This window comes from Anser brachyrhynchus, assembly GCF_964034855.1.
Source record: "Anser brachyrhynchus genome assembly, chromosome: 16".
Classification (NCBI taxonomy): Eukaryota; Metazoa; Chordata; class Aves; order Anseriformes; family Anatidae; genus Anser; species Anser brachyrhynchus.
In genome coordinates this window covers 5,254,643-5,272,897 of record NC_137734.1, presented here as the reverse complement: position 1 = coordinate 5,272,897, position 18,255 = coordinate 5,254,643, and the positions used below count along the sequence as shown (strand labels likewise).

The following is an 18,255-nucleotide window of genomic DNA, read 5'->3' as shown; positions in this document are numbered from 1 at the left end:
CTAGTTTTCTAGACAAGATTGACATAGTCAAACAAAATGAGTATACACCGTCTGACCAGGTAGGTAAAACTTATTAAAAATTACACAACTTACCTGCACCCTCTGTCTCTGTATCTCTAATTATCCAATTGCTATTTGTGGCACTAATGTAGGTATTACCATGCACTGAACAAATATAATATTCCAGTAAAAATTACTTTGTCATTTGGATTGTGGTCATGGTCATGCGTATACGTGTACTGTGAAATGAAAATCTGTCTAGATGTAAGACATGTTATACTTCTGCAACACAAAACTTCAGATATTTGAATAAGTAATTTCTAATATTCTGCCTTCCTTGCTGAATAACTGCTATGTGTTTCCTTTGATGCAAAGTTGGTTGGTATCTTCTCAGCCCCACTGGCTCCTTCTGTGTGCCACATTTCCAGAAAAGCAGGAAGACACATTATTCACAATTAAAAATAATGGTGTATTCCTTTTCATATGTGCTTCCTGATAAATAGAAGGACTGGCAACATAAATAGCAAGAGAGTTTTCCAGGTACGAGTATGTCAATACATCTTTTTCTGCAGGATAGATTCTTCTTAGGAATGGTACATCTTGTAATTAAAGACAATTTCAAATAAGACAAACTTTCTTTACAAATTAGACTCATTTTCTAATTAGGATCAGTGCATTCGCTGAGCCAACAGTAAATACTGTATGTTCAAAACTAGCAGATTATCCTATTTTTACCACTCGCTAGAAGGACCCAGATGGCATTTTAGTGAGACCATGTGCAGGTCTGGCCTTGTGGCTGGACTGCAGACTCTACAGTTATATTTCAAGGAGCAGAAATGTCCATCTGATGTACAGTGGAAAGGGCACGTTTTGCAAGATCCTGTTTACCTTCAGGGAAGATCAGCTTTTTGAGTTACTAAATAACATACTTGAAAATAGGCTTTCCTGAATGCAGATAGAAATCTGAGTTTTAATTCTTTCTTAGTGTTATCTAGCTCTTACTTGCAGAAAGCATGGTAAATCTAAGCATGCTCCATATTCTTACTCATGTAGAACTTGGTGAATTTCACCTCACAATGAAATGACTCCACAGGCTTTAATAGAAAAGGGATATTGTAAAAATGGCCGTGTTAGAAGTTTTTATTTTGTATCAGAATGGGAATTGTAGTCTTCATTTTGTTACGGAGAATTTGAGGATCTTCCTTAAGACCAAGTCTCTAGTCCAAAATCATGCGCATATTCCTAACTTTCTGCCCATAAAAGAAATGCAACTAAGCATATAGTGTACTCTTGTAGGATAAATAACCAAAGACGATGTTAATATCCCGAAATTTAGCAGACAATATCAATGAGGAAAATTACTTAACTACTTACCTAAATAAAACAATCCTACTTTTACTTTTGTAAGTAACAGAAAGAACAACACCTTATGGTCCTTCTCTTGGGCCACTGACTGCATTCTATCTCCACACAAACTTTTGGTAAAAGAGGCCCACGTGGATTATCCTCTGGGGTATTATGTGTTTGTCCTAAAAACTATTGAGTATAATATTTGAATTGTTTCCTTTTTTTTTTTCTTGAGAAGAGTAGGGTTTTGTTTTGTTTTTTTTCTGTCACACTTTTATTGACTTCTAGGGATGCAGAGCTCCTGAGAACCCAGTTTTCCAAGCTTGTTTCTGTATATCGAGCATTAGAATTTTCAAATTATTTCGAACACACGGACCAAGTTAGAACAATGTTTAAATGTATACATCTTTCAATATGAGTATTTAAAATACCCAGTCAACAATAATTCGGTATCAGACAACTGATGTTAAAATGTAGCCACTTAGTTTAATGATTGAACAGTGTTGTATAACCTTTGGATTTTCTGTGGATTGGGCTTTCCCTGGCCAGTTTGGTTCTTATATAGTAGGAACATACCTTGTAGCGTGCATGTAAATTTTTTTGCAGTTTGTTCCATTTGTATGATCTTGTCTATGTTCTGCAAATGTTACAATTTAGCTGCTATTTAGATCTCCTGGGAAGAACACCAAAACTTCAAGTCCTAAATTACAAAACCTTTAATTGAATTCGAAGTGGTATTTGGTAGTAAGTTACAGTTGGACTGTGACTTGAACCTGAAGCGTATGCAAAGTAGGTTCTGCAGGCAGATGTTACTTACCTGCGTATGGCTGTTGCTGCTTTGCAGTAGACACTAATAAATTCCAATATAGTTGTTTTTTAACAGTTCTGTAGCTCTTACAAGCATTTCAATTTTTTGTAGCTCTCAAGTTATTGTTTTTGTCTTTACAGGAAATATGAAATTTTATCTTTGAAAAAAATCGTTCTTATAAGATCTAAGTGGTTGAGTTTGTAGTTCTTTTAGGGGGAGAAAAAAAATAAAAAGGAAAAGCCTGAGACTTCAACGCTCCTTTCAATAGCCAAGCACTGAGTAGCTGGGGGGAGAGACCTGTCTTCTGGGGTTGGGAATTGGTTGGCAGTTGCTTAAAGGTCCTATTGTGTGCCACAATCCCACTGAATTCAGTGAAGGCAGATCTCCAGTGATGATTCTGCACTGTTCTGAGCTCTTGCATTTGCTGTGAGTGGCCTTTAAATGTTTCCTTCTCTTCCAAGCTTGGCACTTGCAACTTGCTTGTGAGAATATATGTGCTTTTCAAGTTGAGCACACATATATTTGTGTGCACGTTTTCAAGATTAGAAACTTAAATACAGCTTGATGGTGCTCTTTTCTCTGTTTTTGTAGCACACTCTCAGCACTAAGTAAAAGGTTTTTCTTGCTGTTGCTGGATATGTGAAGAATTATAAAGTATGTGCTGAATCAGTGACTTTTCCTTTATGCTATAGGATCTTCTCAGATGCAGAGTTTTGACATCAGGAATTTTTGAAACCAAATTTCAGGTTGACAAAGTAAATTTTCAGTAAGTATATCCTCCTTTTTTTTTTCCTTTTTTTTCTCTTCTTAATACAGTATAGACAAGAACGAGGCTAAATTGGAGGAAAGAATACCATGTAATCCTTGAGACTATTTTTGTATTTCTCAAGTTGATGTTTAATTGAAAGCAAGTGTTTTCTGATCTTTGAATTTAGTAGACGTATTTTAAAAAGAAATTCAAATTGGCATGCAATTTTCTGCTTTCATTTTAGGCGACAAAGAACAAAATATTTTTAATGTTTTTACTAATGCCTTTTCTATTTGATTCAGTGCAGTTTTATATAGTGAAATATTTTACCAAAAGCTTTGTACAATACCTAATAGCAGAACATATATGCCCTCTTTATTCTGTGTACAGTTTAGAAAGATTGTTTGACCTGTGATACTTCTTTCAGCAAATGACTTGTTGCAGGACCTTTTTTTTTTATGTTGTCTTAATTTGTAAGGGTGAAAATGAATTTGCAATGTGCATGCACCAGAATTTCTTACTCTTTATTTGTAGGTGTTGGTGGGAGCAAACAATTGCGTTTTGTAATGAAAGCCCTGCTTGCATATGTCAGTGGACTGTTACCTGTTAAGGTTCTCAGAATCCTCAATTTCTTTTAGCTTCTAGGACATGGAAGTCCTAAAATTTCTTACGTGTTCTGTTTGCATTTGGGTGGGGGGAAGTATTGGGACTCATTTTATGCTTTTTTTTTCTTAGTATGTTTGATGTTGGAGGACAACGAGATGAACGCCGAAAATGGATCCAGTGTTTTAATGGTATGATTAGAATTTGTTTTATAAAACAGTTATCCACAAAATCTTCATGTGCACTCTTAGATTATCACCTTGTGAAAGCTATCATCTTTTCCACGTAGCTTGGTAAGGAATTCTCTAAACAGTCACACTGGATGGAATTTTTCTTGTCACGTAAACTTCTCTAACTGTGGTCTTTAGGGAGAATGTCGGTGGAAAGGTATTAAAGCTTGGTAACTTTACAGTTTGTTGATCTTCTTCAGCTTCCCTCCCTTCATTTAAGTAGTTCTTTTGTTGGAGTGTTTGTGCATTATTTGTCAGCCGAGTGAGACGGAGATTCTGCCTTCAAAGTGAAGGTTTACATGTGTTCGTGCATATATAACAAGTGCAATTACAATATAATTAACGTAGGTATGAAATCAGAATGTCATAGTATTGTGCATAATTGCATCCCCGTTGTTAGGTCATGGGTGCCTCTTTCCAAATCAGAATCAACACTCTCATGTTGTAAGAGGTTGTAGGGAAAATTTGTCTTTTTAGACACCGTGTAGCACATGGGAAGCAAAACACTAGAGTATTGTGTAGTGTAGCCCCTAAATAACCCTTGTGAAAAAATTATGATGAAGTTTACAAATCTGCACCTTTGTAGGGAGCCACGCATGTTTTGTCATTTCGTGAAAAACAGACATAAGGGGAAGGTCCTTGCTGAAAACAAAAATAAATACCCTCAGTTAAATAACCTGCTAGTTTCCTTAGAATGCTAACACAGCACCAAACTAGAAATGGGTAAGGCCTGAAATCTGTGCAAGTATTCTGTGAGCTCCGGAGTCTGAATAGTGATGTTCCAGTCTGTTTATTTTAGATGATTATATTCTTAACTCCCATACAGTTTAAATTAGATAGCTTTGTATGTATCTTAAAGTGTTGCTTGTATTTCACTCTGCATCTCTGCTTAGATTTGAAAACTTTCTACATACAAGTTTTCTTACAGTCAGAGTTGGTGAAAAATATTTTCTTCTTTTTCTCTGTTGTTTGGACAAAATATTTACAAAGCTATGCAAAAGTCTGTCTTTTTCTAGACAAGTTATAATGAGATCCTACAGCAGAGATAAGGTGGAAGGCATCTTAGAACTCATTTCGCTGCAGTTGCTGTCGGAGTACCATCTGAACACTCTCAATATATGTTGAACTACTGTGCAATATTTTCGTCTGTGCTATTTATAACAGACTTGTTTGGTTTTTACCTCTGCTCCTTCCTTTTCCTGTTACCTCACGATCTGACTCATCTCTTCTGCTGTTGATGTCTGAGGCAGATGAGCTTGGAAGTCAGCATAAGAGGTCTGGAGCAGCACAGCCACACAGAAATCAGAATTCTGTTATCCTATGAATATGTCCCAAGACAGAGATCAGAGCCTTTGAGTACACTATACAATGAACCATGAATGTATAGCAACCTACTATTCTTCTTACTACTGTTCACACAGATCAAAAGTGCTGTTGTCCTGGGGTGCAGCCCCACTGGCCTCCGTGTCCTTTCCTGATTGCTCTGAATTGCTTTCTAAATTTCTGTACAGTTTTTTGAGTCTTCTTTAAATTATCATACCTGCCTTCTTCAGTTTTTCTCTCTTGTTTCTGTTCCTTTCATTTCTGTAGTTTCTTTCATTGTTTCAGCTTCTGGTCTGTGGCCTGACTCTTTCCTATCACTAATGGTTTTTTTCAGTACTTAGAAAGTGTAGTCCATAGCTTTCCAGCCCGGTCTCTTAATAAAGCTGAAAGTTCAGCAGCTTTTGGCTGACCTCTAGATTTCTTGGATGTTTCTTCTGAAGTTTGGTATTAACTGACGGATATTTCTTGCTTTAGATGTGACTGCTATCATATTTGTGGTGGCCAGCAGTAGCTACAACATGGTTATACGAGAGGACAATCAGACCAATCGGCTTCAAGAAGCACTAAACCTCTTCAAGAGTATCTGGAACAACAGGTCTGTGAATTGAGGTTTTGTTGTTAATATCACATAAATCAGTAATCCAAGTGAAGACTTGTTACAGAGTAGCCTACATTATTTGCTTCTCCTCACCATCCAAGCTAGTCTTTGATCACAGCTGTGTACTTTTTTCATTAATGGCTCATAGACTCATCTAGCTGAAGAACAGTCTGGAGAGTTACAAATTGGTAGCTGCCCTATAGAGGGTGAAGAAATTAAAGCAGTGGTAACCACTTTTTAATTTACTACTATAAGCTAACCTATTTGTTGTAGTTGGATTAACAGTAGAAAGTGGGCAAATTAAATTGCCCACATTAGAACCGTGTATACCAAACTCGGGGTGTGTACACCCTGAAATATACCACTGGATTAAGGTGTAAAAGAGAAACCTTTCACAATTATTACAGTGTGTCATATGAGTATGTTGTCTCCAGAACTAGATTATGTGTTAGTTTTGATGGTTTGTTTGTTTTAATAAATGATCCTAGCTATGCCATCTCAGAGTATCTGGCTTCAATTTTCTATAGGTGGCTACGGACCATTTCAGTAATTCTTTTCCTGAATAAACAAGATTTGCTAGCAGAGAAAGTTTTGGCAGGGAAATCTAAAATTGAAGACTACTTTCCAGAATTTGCTCGCTACACTACACCAGATGATGGTAAGATTTTTAAGTTTTATCAGTAATTTATCATTTTGTTATTAATCACTTCTTTATGTTTTGGTATTTTCAGCTAAGACTTGAAAACTCCAAGTATAAATAGTCCTCACTGTTTCTCAGCCAGCCAGTAACGTTAGTTTTAGAATGTGAGAGAATGGCACAAAGCTACACCGGGGAGGTTCAGGACATTAGGAAAAATTTCTTTACTGTGAGGTTGGTCGACACTGGAATAGGCTTCCTTGAGAGGTGGTTGATGCCCCATGCATGGCAGTGTTTGAGAGGCATTTGGATAATGCTCTCAGTAATACTTTTTAACTTTAGGTTAGCCCCGAACTGATCAGGTAACTGGACTAGATGATCTTTGCAGGTCCCTTTTGAACTATTTCCCCTAACCATTCTATTCCATTTTAGGTATTAATAATGTGACAGTCCTCTTTTATGCATGTAGTATATTAATGCCAAAATCCCATTTCTTTGCTGGTAGACTACAATACAGCTTATACTAATACTACTGGAGAGATGCTCTAGTAATCTTTAATGCATACCAACAGAACCACCTTTGACCCTCATGTCAGAGGTAGTTGCCACAAGTCAACAAACTGATCCTTTTTTTAAATAGAAGGCCTATAATGAAGGGCCTTCCTCACAGTACTGCGCAAATAAGTACATCTATACATGAATGGACCAGTAATAAATATAGTATATTCATTTGTCATTACAGTTTATCTGTAACATCACTAGTACTGTTCCTAAGCTATTGCAGTGTGAGACGCAGTAGTCACAAGAGTGGACTCGTCTTTGTCATATTTACAGTCATTTTTCTTACCTGACAAATGTCTGATACTATGGACACTGTAATTCTCCTTTGTTCCACTGTAACCTTGCTGTTTTAAATATGTTATGCTTTGTTTTATCTTATAGTCAGTTTTGCAAAATACATTTCTATCACGTATGAGCAGAAAACAGAGCAAGTTATGAATTTTAGGCGCTGTTGGCAAAAAACATCTGTTTTAATGAGATGCTTATTTTATTATTAATCAGCAATACCAGAGCCTGGTGAGGATCCCAGAGTTACAAGGGCCAAGTATTTTATTAGAGATGAGTTTCTTGTAAGTATTTCTTTTCCTTTGGTATTTCTTATGTGAGTCTTCTCAAATATAAGCTTGTAGGTACTTTTTAATTTTGCAAAATGCTGCTATGTCTTGTGTAATTTATATTTAATGTCTGCACTGCATAAAACAGGTTTAAGAGCTTTACCACTGTTTGTTAGCTGCTCTTCAAATATGTTTGTTGACAGAGTATGTAATTAAATAGCAAAAGCATTGGTGAGAATTAAGGAACTTCAAATGAAGAATAATGAGTGAAACCTTGCTGCTGTTAATGGGGCCAGGCTTTTATTCCATATATCGTTTCTAAAGACAAAGACTAATGAAAATATTTATCATCTGCAAAATATTAATGTTCTTTTCTTGTTATCTTTTCCATTACTAGTCAGCTAAAGCCACACTAGACAGAGGATTTTTAAAGTATTATTAAATTTAGTTGTAATGGTGAGCATAGCAATGAAGTTACTGACTCGTTTTAAATTGGAACAAAACAAAATTTGAACAGAGGCTTTTTATAAGTGTAAAACAGGGCTAGAAAGCTTGTACAATGAGGCAAAATCCCACTTTCTATACAGACAAAATTCACTAAGGGTTGTGTGGCTAAATTCACCAAATGTGCATATAAGTAATAGAACTTCCATGAGCTCCATTTCCACTGTGGAATTCCCCCAAACTCAGTGACCTTCTCACCATGTAATTCCGATCATTTTAAATTCAATGTTTTAACTGAGACAGTGAGAAATTGTGGACATTTTGCCACTTAGTTACACCTTTTGAAAGCTCAGCTTACACGTTCCTATCTTAACCTTCATTCATCTGAGGTCTGGGAACATGTTTTTAGTTTTCCCCAGCCTTATTGTAACCCAGTATCTCTCTATTACTTTTAACAGAGAATCAGCACAGCAAGTGGAGATGGAAGGCACTATTGCTATCCTCACTTCACGTGTGCAGTGGATACAGAGAACATCCGGAGGGTTTTCAATGACTGTCGGGACATTATTCAGCGCATGCACCTTCGCCAATACGAGTTGTTGTGATGGAGAGCACTTTTTTCTGTGTTTTGGACTCCTTATTCCTTATTAAAAAAGAAAGAAACACCCTTGCCCACAAAGGGTGGAAGAGAACTGTTTGAATCTCCCATTGATTTGCACCCCTCAACTTTTTCTCCTTGCTGGACAATAGCAGCACTTCTAAGCTTGCTTCTGTACCCCTCGGACAGTTTGAGATGGCCCCTAACACTTAAAAGGCCATTTCCATGAGGACTCCCTAACACTGTTATTAACGAAAAAAGAAAGAAAAAAAAAAGAAATAAAAACTAATTAATTAAAAGTCCTGAATGTGGAGCACCTGAAAGAATTGGGGATTAAAATTTAAAGCATAAAACAAAAATTGGGGAGAGAAAACTAGGTAATTTAGCACTGTTGTGGGCATAATCATATAACCCGTGATCTCCACTTTGTATCATTCACTGCATCAGACAAAGAAGGTGCCAAGTCACAGACCAAGTTTGAAGACACACTTGAGTTTGGTTCTCTGACTGTAATGTGGCTTTGAACGGAAATACTGACAATTCTACAACAGACCTAGACAGTGCAAAAACCAACTGCTACCTTTCAGAAGGGTATTTTTAAATCCAGTCTTGGTGGTCTTAAGACAGCCATGGACGTCTATGAATTGAACTGCATATGGCCTGTGATTGCAGAAAGAGTTAACCACACACTGTTTTCAGTTTGTCCACTGATGATCCCGTCTGCTATAAAAATCATTATCTGGACTGTAGTCCTCACAGTCTTTCCCTTCTTTTTCTTCTTCCCTCCCCTCATTTTTTATTTTACTGCTGGATTATTATTCTTGTACAGACTGTAAAATGTATTATTTTGTACAACTTTATTGAAAAAAAAATAACTTGTAGAAGATCTTTGTGCCTTGATTATGGCTGTACCTGTACAATGAGCTAAGATGTAAGTATGTTTGATTGCGCTGTACAGCTTTGTCAACCCTATCTGCAGCATTAGCTCAAGGTAGGGAAAATTTATCTGTAGTTTAGTTTTTCTGGTTTATAAAAGAAGGAAAAATACTGTTTAGTAAAAAAAAGAAAAAAAAGGAAAAAAAAGAAAAAAGGAAAAAAAAAGAAAAAAGTACAAATTGTGCAAACTTAACCACTTTAAAAGTGAGGTCTTCAACAAGTGACCAGATGTTGCAGCATCATGCTTTTTAATTTTAGCTTTAATTCATTTAAATCTCTATCCAAATGCAAAACATGGCTTGTTTCTACATAAACCAAATTTTGCTACAAATTATAAATGTTAGTCTTTGGTCATTCATAGTCCTTTTTGCTGAAGACAAAAACAGAACAATAACAAACACGTAGGGCATCATGCAGGTCTGGTGACCATCTCTAGACTGGGCCAAATACCCCACCAACCTCCACTACACTGCGTGGGCATGATACTACCAGAATGACAAGGTGTGCACTGCCCTTGGATTTGGCCACTGAATTCCAGTTTCAAATGACATTTTTATTTCTCTTTTAATAAAGAGATACTTTAGAACCTTTTTGTTTTATATTAACTATATAAGTAGCTTAAAGTGAAGATGTGTGGATTTTTCTTAAACTTGAATAATTTATGCAAATTATATGCTTAGAACAACATGTGGTACAGTAAAAAGAAAAAGAGCAAAAATCACTGTAGCAATAAGAGAGCATGTAATTTTAGTAACTACTACACTGCTTTATATTTTATACCTAGGTGTTTTATGTCTCTGTGAGTGTGTTACTTTTTCATGTGTCTAAACCTACGTGTACAATTTGTACAGAGTCAGAAATTACAACTGTAATAACACATCTAGAACAGTGTTAGCCTATATTACTCAAGCATCCCTGTTTCCTCTTCATTTACACCCCTAAACTGATCTGGATCTTAATGCAGTGACTGTAAAAGGAAAACAAACAAACAAACAAAAATACTTGCCTCTTTGCCTTTCACACTAGCTTCCCTCCATCCAAGATCCTATGTTAAGTTTCTTTTTTGGGAAAAGGTCCAGTTTAAATTAAAATTAGGGTGTGGTCAGTGGTGTCTGTGCAGCTAGATTTGCTTCAGGTAGCAGATGCCTTTAATACTAAGAACTGAAACTGTTCAGGATTGTGAGTTTTCATTGCTTTTGTGGCTAAACTTTTAAATGAAAATAAATCACCTCGTCCATTTTCAGATATATAAAGAGCAGTCAGGGACTTGATGGAGTTAATGTCCCAATCTCTCTCAATTCAACATTAGTAGTGATCTTTCAGAAGACACTAAATTTTCTAAAAAATTCAGCTGCAGTTGATACTCATTTTTGAAGAAGGATCTTTCCTGTTCACACGTTTAGGAAGTTGCCGCCTAAACTTCATAGAACTGTGGGAGAGAATGACCGAAAATGGCCCTCTTTGATTTAAGAATGTATCCAGTGCCTGTAGGCTAAGGGCTGGTGTTTCCTATAGGTAAAAATGGGGGACACTTAGTGGAAAGGAAATTCATTGTGAGCCTTAATTTCAGTTACAGAAGCCAAAATCTTTGAGTGCCAACCCTTATTTTCTTAAGCCTAGGAGGAGATGGTGTAAACACCAAATTTATAAATGGGGAAAACCTGTAGTGGTGTAAGGAATGTAATCTCTCATTGAGAGAAACAAAGCATCTCCATTAAAAAATAAAAATAAATCAGCTTCTTCCTCTAATAATGAGAAGGGTACATAATAACAATGAGCTATATAAGAAAGTAACAGTTTAAGAAACCTTCCTATAAAGCTTTATATGAACAGAAATGCTTAGGGGACTTTTTTTCCTTTCTTAAGTGAGGATAAAGGCAATTGTTTTGAATATGGTTGAGTTGCACAAGTATGGAGTGTGTGTGTGTCTTAATGTCTCAGTATTGCCTTTGTTAGTCTCTTTATTAGTCCATGCAGTTTGGTGGCCTGGTAAATGCAAGTCTTATTTTTAACAGCTTTTTTTTTTTTTTTTAAATACAAAAAACATAAAGCTTTAATGCTTGCTATTTAATAAGTTACTGTGTTTTCTTATGTCTTTCTAATTTAGTGGCCATAATTTGCAGTTAATTGAACCATTCCAACCTAATGCTTACCCATCTTTCCTAGTTTTGTTTTATTTATTTATTTGAACTTCTTGTTTTCATGATTGAGGACTTTCACTTCTGTCTCATTCATCTGTTTGGAAACTTCTGACCTTACAGCCAAAACTTTACTCATTCTACTCAGTATTCATCGTGATGCTGAAGTGTAAGATACCTGCAAATGTAAACACTACCACTTTATTAATAAAAGCAAATACAGTGTTTTAGGGCACATTTGCATCACTATAGTTGAGGTTGTGTCAGTATTTCCATTATAAACCCATAGCGGGTCTATATCTTGGCACTAAATTGCCCTAAGCTATATCTTTGCCATACAAGGCTTCTGCTCAAGCATGATTTGGTGGGTTGGTTTTTAAACAGTTTCCAACACAAACTCTTGTTTCTGTTTTAAGTTATACAACTGTTTTGTTGGATGGGGGTTGGTTTAAGAAAAGAAAAATACTGGTTCAAGATTGTTTTTGGCACTTCTGTAACTCAGAAATGGTTTTGATTTAAAAACATAACCTTTGGCAAGCCAGTAACCTACAATATGGTCTGATCACTTTGGGTATTTTGTAAAAATAATAATAAATCGTAGAGATGTTGTGGTTTCAAAATCAGCTACTGTGCATTTGCAGTAACTTCTTTCAACCCAAGAACTTTTAGCAATTTGTACATCAGTACACATTCAGCAACCAGTGTGATGCAGCAGATTAGTGATATCTCCTAAAGTTGTTTTTTTTTTTTTAATAATGTAGAGAGATAAATTGACTATAGACTAAAAAAAGGTTCAGCTGCTTCCAAAAGTATTAAAAACTGCTCTCTTAGAGGCTCAAACGGGAGCTCTGAAGTTGTTAGGAGCAGACTTTGATGCAAAAGCATGAAGGCATGCTGGATCAATTGTCAGAGATAGGAGCCCTAAGGGCTTATCTTCATTTATCTAAAAACTATTTTGAATCACGGCATTGAGGATAGGACTTAACCTAGAGTATTGTCATTAGCTCTAGAGGAACTGAAGCTATGTCTGTTCCAGTATGTTGCACATAATTGATACCTGCAACATAATTTACCAGTAAATCTATGCATAGAATATTGATGTTCGTCACTTTAAAATCTGAGCGCCTTGTAATTAGTTGTGGCACAATATTCCTGTAGAAGATGTAGGCTATTTTGTGTTATATCCTATTTTCAAATGTGAAAAATGATGTACCAGGAAAAACAAAAGGTCTAAATATGATTACACAGGACACAGACCACAGCTATGGAGACAGAACCCGTGTCATCTGAGCACCGGGCCAGTGCCTTAGCGATAATACTGTTGGTGATCGGTGTTATGCAAATGTCTAGGACGGATGACGTTGCAACAAAATACAAAATGATGTAACGTATTCTGGAAGAGGCTAAGTTCTCTTCTTTTCCCCAGCTGTATCTAATATGCTGTGTGTGTCTAACAATGCTGGCACTTACAACACCTCTTCCAGGGTGGTCGACGATAAAATTCCTACTAACTGTAGAGTAGGATCAGGGCCATAGATCGCTATCAGTGGAAATCTTGCTCAGGAACAGATCCTCATCCCTAAAAACACGTTCAGTTTGTATAACAGTAAAAATATTTACAAGCAAACATCTGTTTGCAGTCCAAAAACAAAACTGTACCCTTCTTCCTCAGCTGGACGTTTTTGAATATTCATCCACTGGGAAAAAGTCTTTCTAACAATCTTTGAAGTGTCTTTGTAAATAAAATAAGCTACAAAGGGGATTTCTGAACCTCTGCCGATGAAAGCCATGAAAAATCTGAAAAATCTCCTCTCTGCTGACTGACAAGATAGAAATTCCAGGAGTGAACCAATTTTAATCCTTGACATAACCAGTTAGTTTAAATACTGGGAGTGGACGTCTCTCAGCTACTAGGTAGATAAAGTGCTCCAGAGTATTTTACTGTATTGCAGAGATTGCTAAAATGTCAGCCATGAGTGCTGGCTTCATAACTACTTGTTTTCAGTCCTGATTCTCATGTTATTAAAAGTTAAAGCTGCTTTTTACTCTGTCTGCTTTTAATGTACTGAGCTGAGAAAAACAGTTTAAAGCACAATTCTTCTGGAAACACCAACTCGGGGAGGAGCTGGCGAGGCCCTCATCTCTTGCTGCATAAATCATATAAAAATAATAAGATTTTTTCTAGCTTCTGGACTCTACAAACGTAGCATGGTTCTGTGGAAAAAATAGGGAGTTCTTCTCTAGGTAAACAACAAAAACAAGTGATTGCTGATACCTATGCAATAAGGGTAACAGATCAAGTATGTAATATAACTTTTTTTAAAGAAAACATTAAAATAGAATCTACTTTTTTTTCCATTTTTTTTTTTCACCAAGGAAATCTACCCCAAGAACCTTTGATTTAATGACAGGAAAAAACAAAGCCTTTAAATGTAGTCCCAAATCCAGAGAGAATCATCATGTTTTGAGGGAGAAGATGCCAATCCTAGGGGTTTTATGTAGCATAACAAGCTTTCAGAGGCTGGGGTACCAGAGACAAATGTAAACAAATTCAGAATTAAAATGTGAATGCATCTCTTCACTTTAATTTATGCACTTGTTTTATTAAATGAAAGCATAATACCTTTGTACGAAATAAACTAATTCTCCAGTCTGGATAAAGAATGGGCTTAGGACTGAAGTAGTAATCACGGGAGTTCTCTCAGTTCTGTTGTTCTATTATGCAAACTAAGTCATGTTTTTAGGCTGTGGATTTTATACTAATTATAGATAGTGAATAATAGTGTTCCTGTGTATAGTTTTCCTGTATTTGATATGAATTTGGACTTACCATTTTTACAACAAAAATGCTAGAGTGCCAGTAGAGATCAGGCATTGAAAAGAACTGTATAAGGGCTATGAATCACATCATCAGGCTTGTGAAGGAAGGCTACTTGGAAAGGGGTTCCATTCTGGTTAATTTCCAGTACATTATCAGTTTTCTGTTGGCAGTATCAGAAGAGCAATGGCAAAGGCAAATGGAGGGGTAGGGTGATAAAACCAAATAGATGTCCATGTAAGACTTCAAAGTATTAATGAAAAGTGTTTTAAACTTGCGTTAACCCTAGATCCAGAGGAGATAGCATCTCTTTCCTGAAGTGTGTGTGTGGTGATTCATATGTATCTCTGCATTTTTAATTTTTGATCACTTTTTACTTGAAGGTACAACATCCAACCTGAAGTAACGGATTTGATGAAGGTTTTGGTGCTAACCTTGAGTTCTGTTTCCCACAGGACAAGCTGTGCTGGGTTACAATGGTTCATCTGTGTAAGGAGTCTGGATGCCCAGTGCTGCTGCAGGCAATGGCTGTTGTTAACCTATTTGTGATTTAAAACAGGAGCCTACAACTTACGGTTCTGCCCAACATCATGGGCCAAAGACTGCTACCTTTCAATTAAGCGACTCTCTACTGTCCCTGTCTCCTCACCCCATCTACTCTTTGTAATATATATGGTTGATAAGCAAGAATAGAGCAGCTGTAAAGAAAAAAAAAAAAAGTTATGAGACAACCTCATTGTAAGTACAAAGGAACTAGGGAAAGCTAGATAAACAAGGCTCCTAAATTCATCACCTTGGACATTTAAAAATATTTATTTGGGAAATTATTCATTTCCCAGGTACAAGTGACCAAGTTTGGGATCTTTATACAAATTTTCAAGGTCAGAAAATGTATTTATTTAAAAGGCCAGGATGTCCCCAACTAAGGAACTACAAAAAAATACACTTACAGAACAGGCAGAAGTGAAGTGTAAGTTTAGTGTTTCCAATGATCAGTATGCAATTAAACTGTAGAACTTGCTTTAAAACAAGAAAATGTTTCCACTATAAGGTTATGTTGAGAAGTACTCAAAGCATTGCATGGCTATGCTCTTAATCAACCCACAGTGTATAAATAAGCCTTGTTTTGTCTCTGAATACTTCTCAGTTACACAGAAATGTGTCAAGCATTCAATGTCTGGAATAACGCTGCTACCAGGAATTGTCAATGTCAAGGTGCTAAAAGGAAAAAAAAAAAAAAAAAAAAAAAAAGTTCTGCTTGAAAAGAACTCTTTAGCCAAAACTCATTAGCCTAATTTGATGCTGCTGTACTTTCCTACTGAATTTGAAAGTTATTACCTGATCTCTAGTTGAATGTATTGTCTGATTTGCAAAAGGCTAACAATTACAAAATACAAAAAACATGGATAAAAAGCAAACAGTTTTTGTTGGAGGTCACCTTTTCCATTTGGAATGTCTTTTTGTTCCAGGAAGGAACCAAATGATCACCTGTGTCATATTTAGCACTCCTTTAGGTAGGAAATCTTGAAACAAAGCTGTTAGCAATTTGCTCAAAAATCAAGCAACAGAATTTGATAGCTGGGAAATAAATAGCTTTCCACAGTCTCTAGATGTGGCTCTTTTTCACCCACATCTACTGCCCAGGTTGCCTTTAGAGCTTCTTCAAGGCATGCTGCAGAGTGTCCTAGGCCGGCCTTTACAGAACAGTTATTTGGCTCAAATATGCTGACGGCCTCATCAAAATCTCATTACTTGGGAACTGTGACTCGAGAACATTTTACATACAAAATATAGTCAAATACGTATTCAGTGAGAAATTTGTTACCTGCATTTGCTGGATAATAAAACCTTTCAGGAACACTCAGGTAAGTCTAAGTGCTTTTATTATACGCAGTGGTGAACAATTCACTGAATCTGAAAAACATAAATGCATATGGGAGAACACAGTTAAAACCAAGAGGACAACCAACATTATTTCCATTCAAAGTTGTAAAAGTTTAGTTTACGAAATCGGTTTCTGATACACTTGTTTTTCCAGAGGTTTAACTGATACCTTGAAATTTGTTTCTGTTCTGACTTTGCTTCTTGTTTATTGGCCTGTGGTGGGGAATGCCTGAACATTGCACTTCTTCTGCAAAGGACCATTCTGCTTATGTCTGGCTCTCGTACAAGTCCCTAGTTTTCTCCTCTAGGAAAGCTGAAAGTAAATGCTTCAAGTATAGTTCATTCTTTATATTAAAATGATAATAATATTAACAATAAGTTTCTGTTACTGCAATCAAAACAGATGCAAGTATATAAAGACAACAAAACTTCTGGTTTTGAAAATTAGACACTAAAATTATTAGTAGCATTAATATCTAATACCACTACGTCTCTCAGTGGTATGAAATCCTTTTCCGAAGGATTTTTCAATTGGCTTCCAGCCTCAGCCTGTCACTTCACTCCTAGTTATTTCCTCGTAAAAAATGATCAATGCTTTCATAAGCATTAAAAAGTTACCTTACTGTCCTCTTGGCTGCAGAAAATCAAGGAATCATCCAGCATAGGTAGAGAGCCCATCTGTTGTGCCTCTACTTCAATCCATGCCTTTTGTTCTGAAAAAGTCTCTTTTCCATCCCGTTGACAGAATACAAAGAACATTATCCTGGGCTCGCAAAAATGTTGAAGAAGTATTTCAAAAAGGGTCGTTTCACCACTGCAAGTCAGTGTACAACAGTACAACTCATGCTGCGCTGCAGTATGCGTTACAGCTCTGGTGGTGTATACTTTCTGTACTGAAATTTAAAGTGTAGTAAGCCCTTTACTTAGCAGTATTGGTATTAGTGGCCACACTTAAACAAGGACTGCATCTTTTGAAGATGCTACAACAGCTGTTCCTGGATAGATGTTTGTTTGTTCTTTCATACTAAGTGATTTTACAGGCTGCATTGAAGAATATGTAATAACTTTTATTAATTTTCAGTGAGAAACTGAACAAGAATAAACAACCTTTTAAACAATCAGCAACACTCTTGTTTGCCCTCCAAATCCCAGTGCACATCCTCATCCTCCCCTTTCTCGCATTTAAACTCGCACAATTTTAGAACAGGAGTTGATCTGAACAGAGACAAAGCGACGCTGTGTTTGTCTCACAGGGTCTCAGTTTCAGTAACACCCATCTCCTTGCCCAAGGTCAGGCTGTAAGATCAGCGTCTATTCAGGACTTGGCCCCTTTTTGTTTGGCTGTAACTCCCAGACCCTCCCCGCCTCAGACCAGCACCCAGGCCCGATGCTCTCCTGCAGGCCTCTCTGGGCAGACCCCAGGAAGGGCAGCACCAAGGCCTGACCTCAGTACAGCCACTGCCCTGAGGATCCAGCTTCGTGGCCGGGGGGAGCCAGTCCTGTTTTCTTTATGTGACAGCCTACTCCTGGTGGGGACACGAGGCTGCAAGAGCCTCAGGAAAGGGGACCCACATGGTGCAGGCCTCTCTGCTGCCTGGAAATGAACCTGTTATCAACCCATATCGTTACTTGTAGGGGCTACAGTTGGTCTCTTGTCTTTTTAGATCAAAGATTCCAGGGTTTTGTCTTCGGCTAGAAGTAACTAATTTTGGTTTGCAATGAGAAAAGGCAGGTTAATTTAATATTATTCTCCAGCAAGTTTAGGGGACACTGTTACACTGATTCTGGTCCTAAAACCTTACAATCTTGACATTTCCATTATACCAAAGGTATCTTCCTTGTTCTTTAGAGAAATTGCTTTTTCCTTCTACTTGTTAACTTTTAAATCATACAATAATATTTAATAATTACCATCAATTTGTTGTTGCTTTTCTACCATTTTTACAGTATGATGATCCAATTTTTTCTCTTCTTGGGCAGCCTCCATCTGCGTTGCTATGGCTTTGGGAGGCCCGGTGCTATAGGGAA

General features: G+C 36.8%; 1 protein-coding gene and 1 long non-coding RNA gene across 6 annotated transcripts in view; one reads left to right on the top strand and one right to left on the bottom strand.

The window, feature by feature from the left end:
* GNAS (GNAS complex locus) overlaps nt 1-12,148 on the top strand; it is a 151,928-nt gene extending 139,780 nt beyond the window's left edge. For all 5 annotated transcript variants that reach the window (XM_080558160.1, XM_080558161.1, XM_080558162.1 and 2 more), the window contains 7 exons: nt 5-59; nt 2,848-2,921; nt 3,639-3,697; nt 5,534-5,654; nt 6,185-6,315; nt 7,357-7,424; nt 8,312-12,148. In XM_080558160.1, the coding sequence (XP_080414286.1) occupies nt 5-59; nt 2,848-2,921; nt 3,639-3,697; nt 5,534-5,654; nt 6,185-6,315; nt 7,357-7,424; nt 8,312-8,458 (655 nt within the window). In that variant the 3' untranslated portion in view covers nt 8,459-12,148. The remainder of the gene's footprint in view (nt 1-4; nt 60-2,847; nt 2,922-3,638; nt 3,698-5,533; nt 5,655-6,184; nt 6,316-7,356; nt 7,425-8,311) is intronic.
* LOC308178925 lies at nt 11,172-18,253 on the bottom strand. The gene is made up of 2 exons (XR_013940037.1): nt 18,139-18,253; nt 11,172-16,257 (listed from the first exon to the last, which is right to left on the bottom strand). It is a non-coding gene; the product is annotated as an uncharacterized lncRNA (long non-coding RNA).
* Nucleotides 18,254-18,255: the final 2 nt, after the last annotated feature.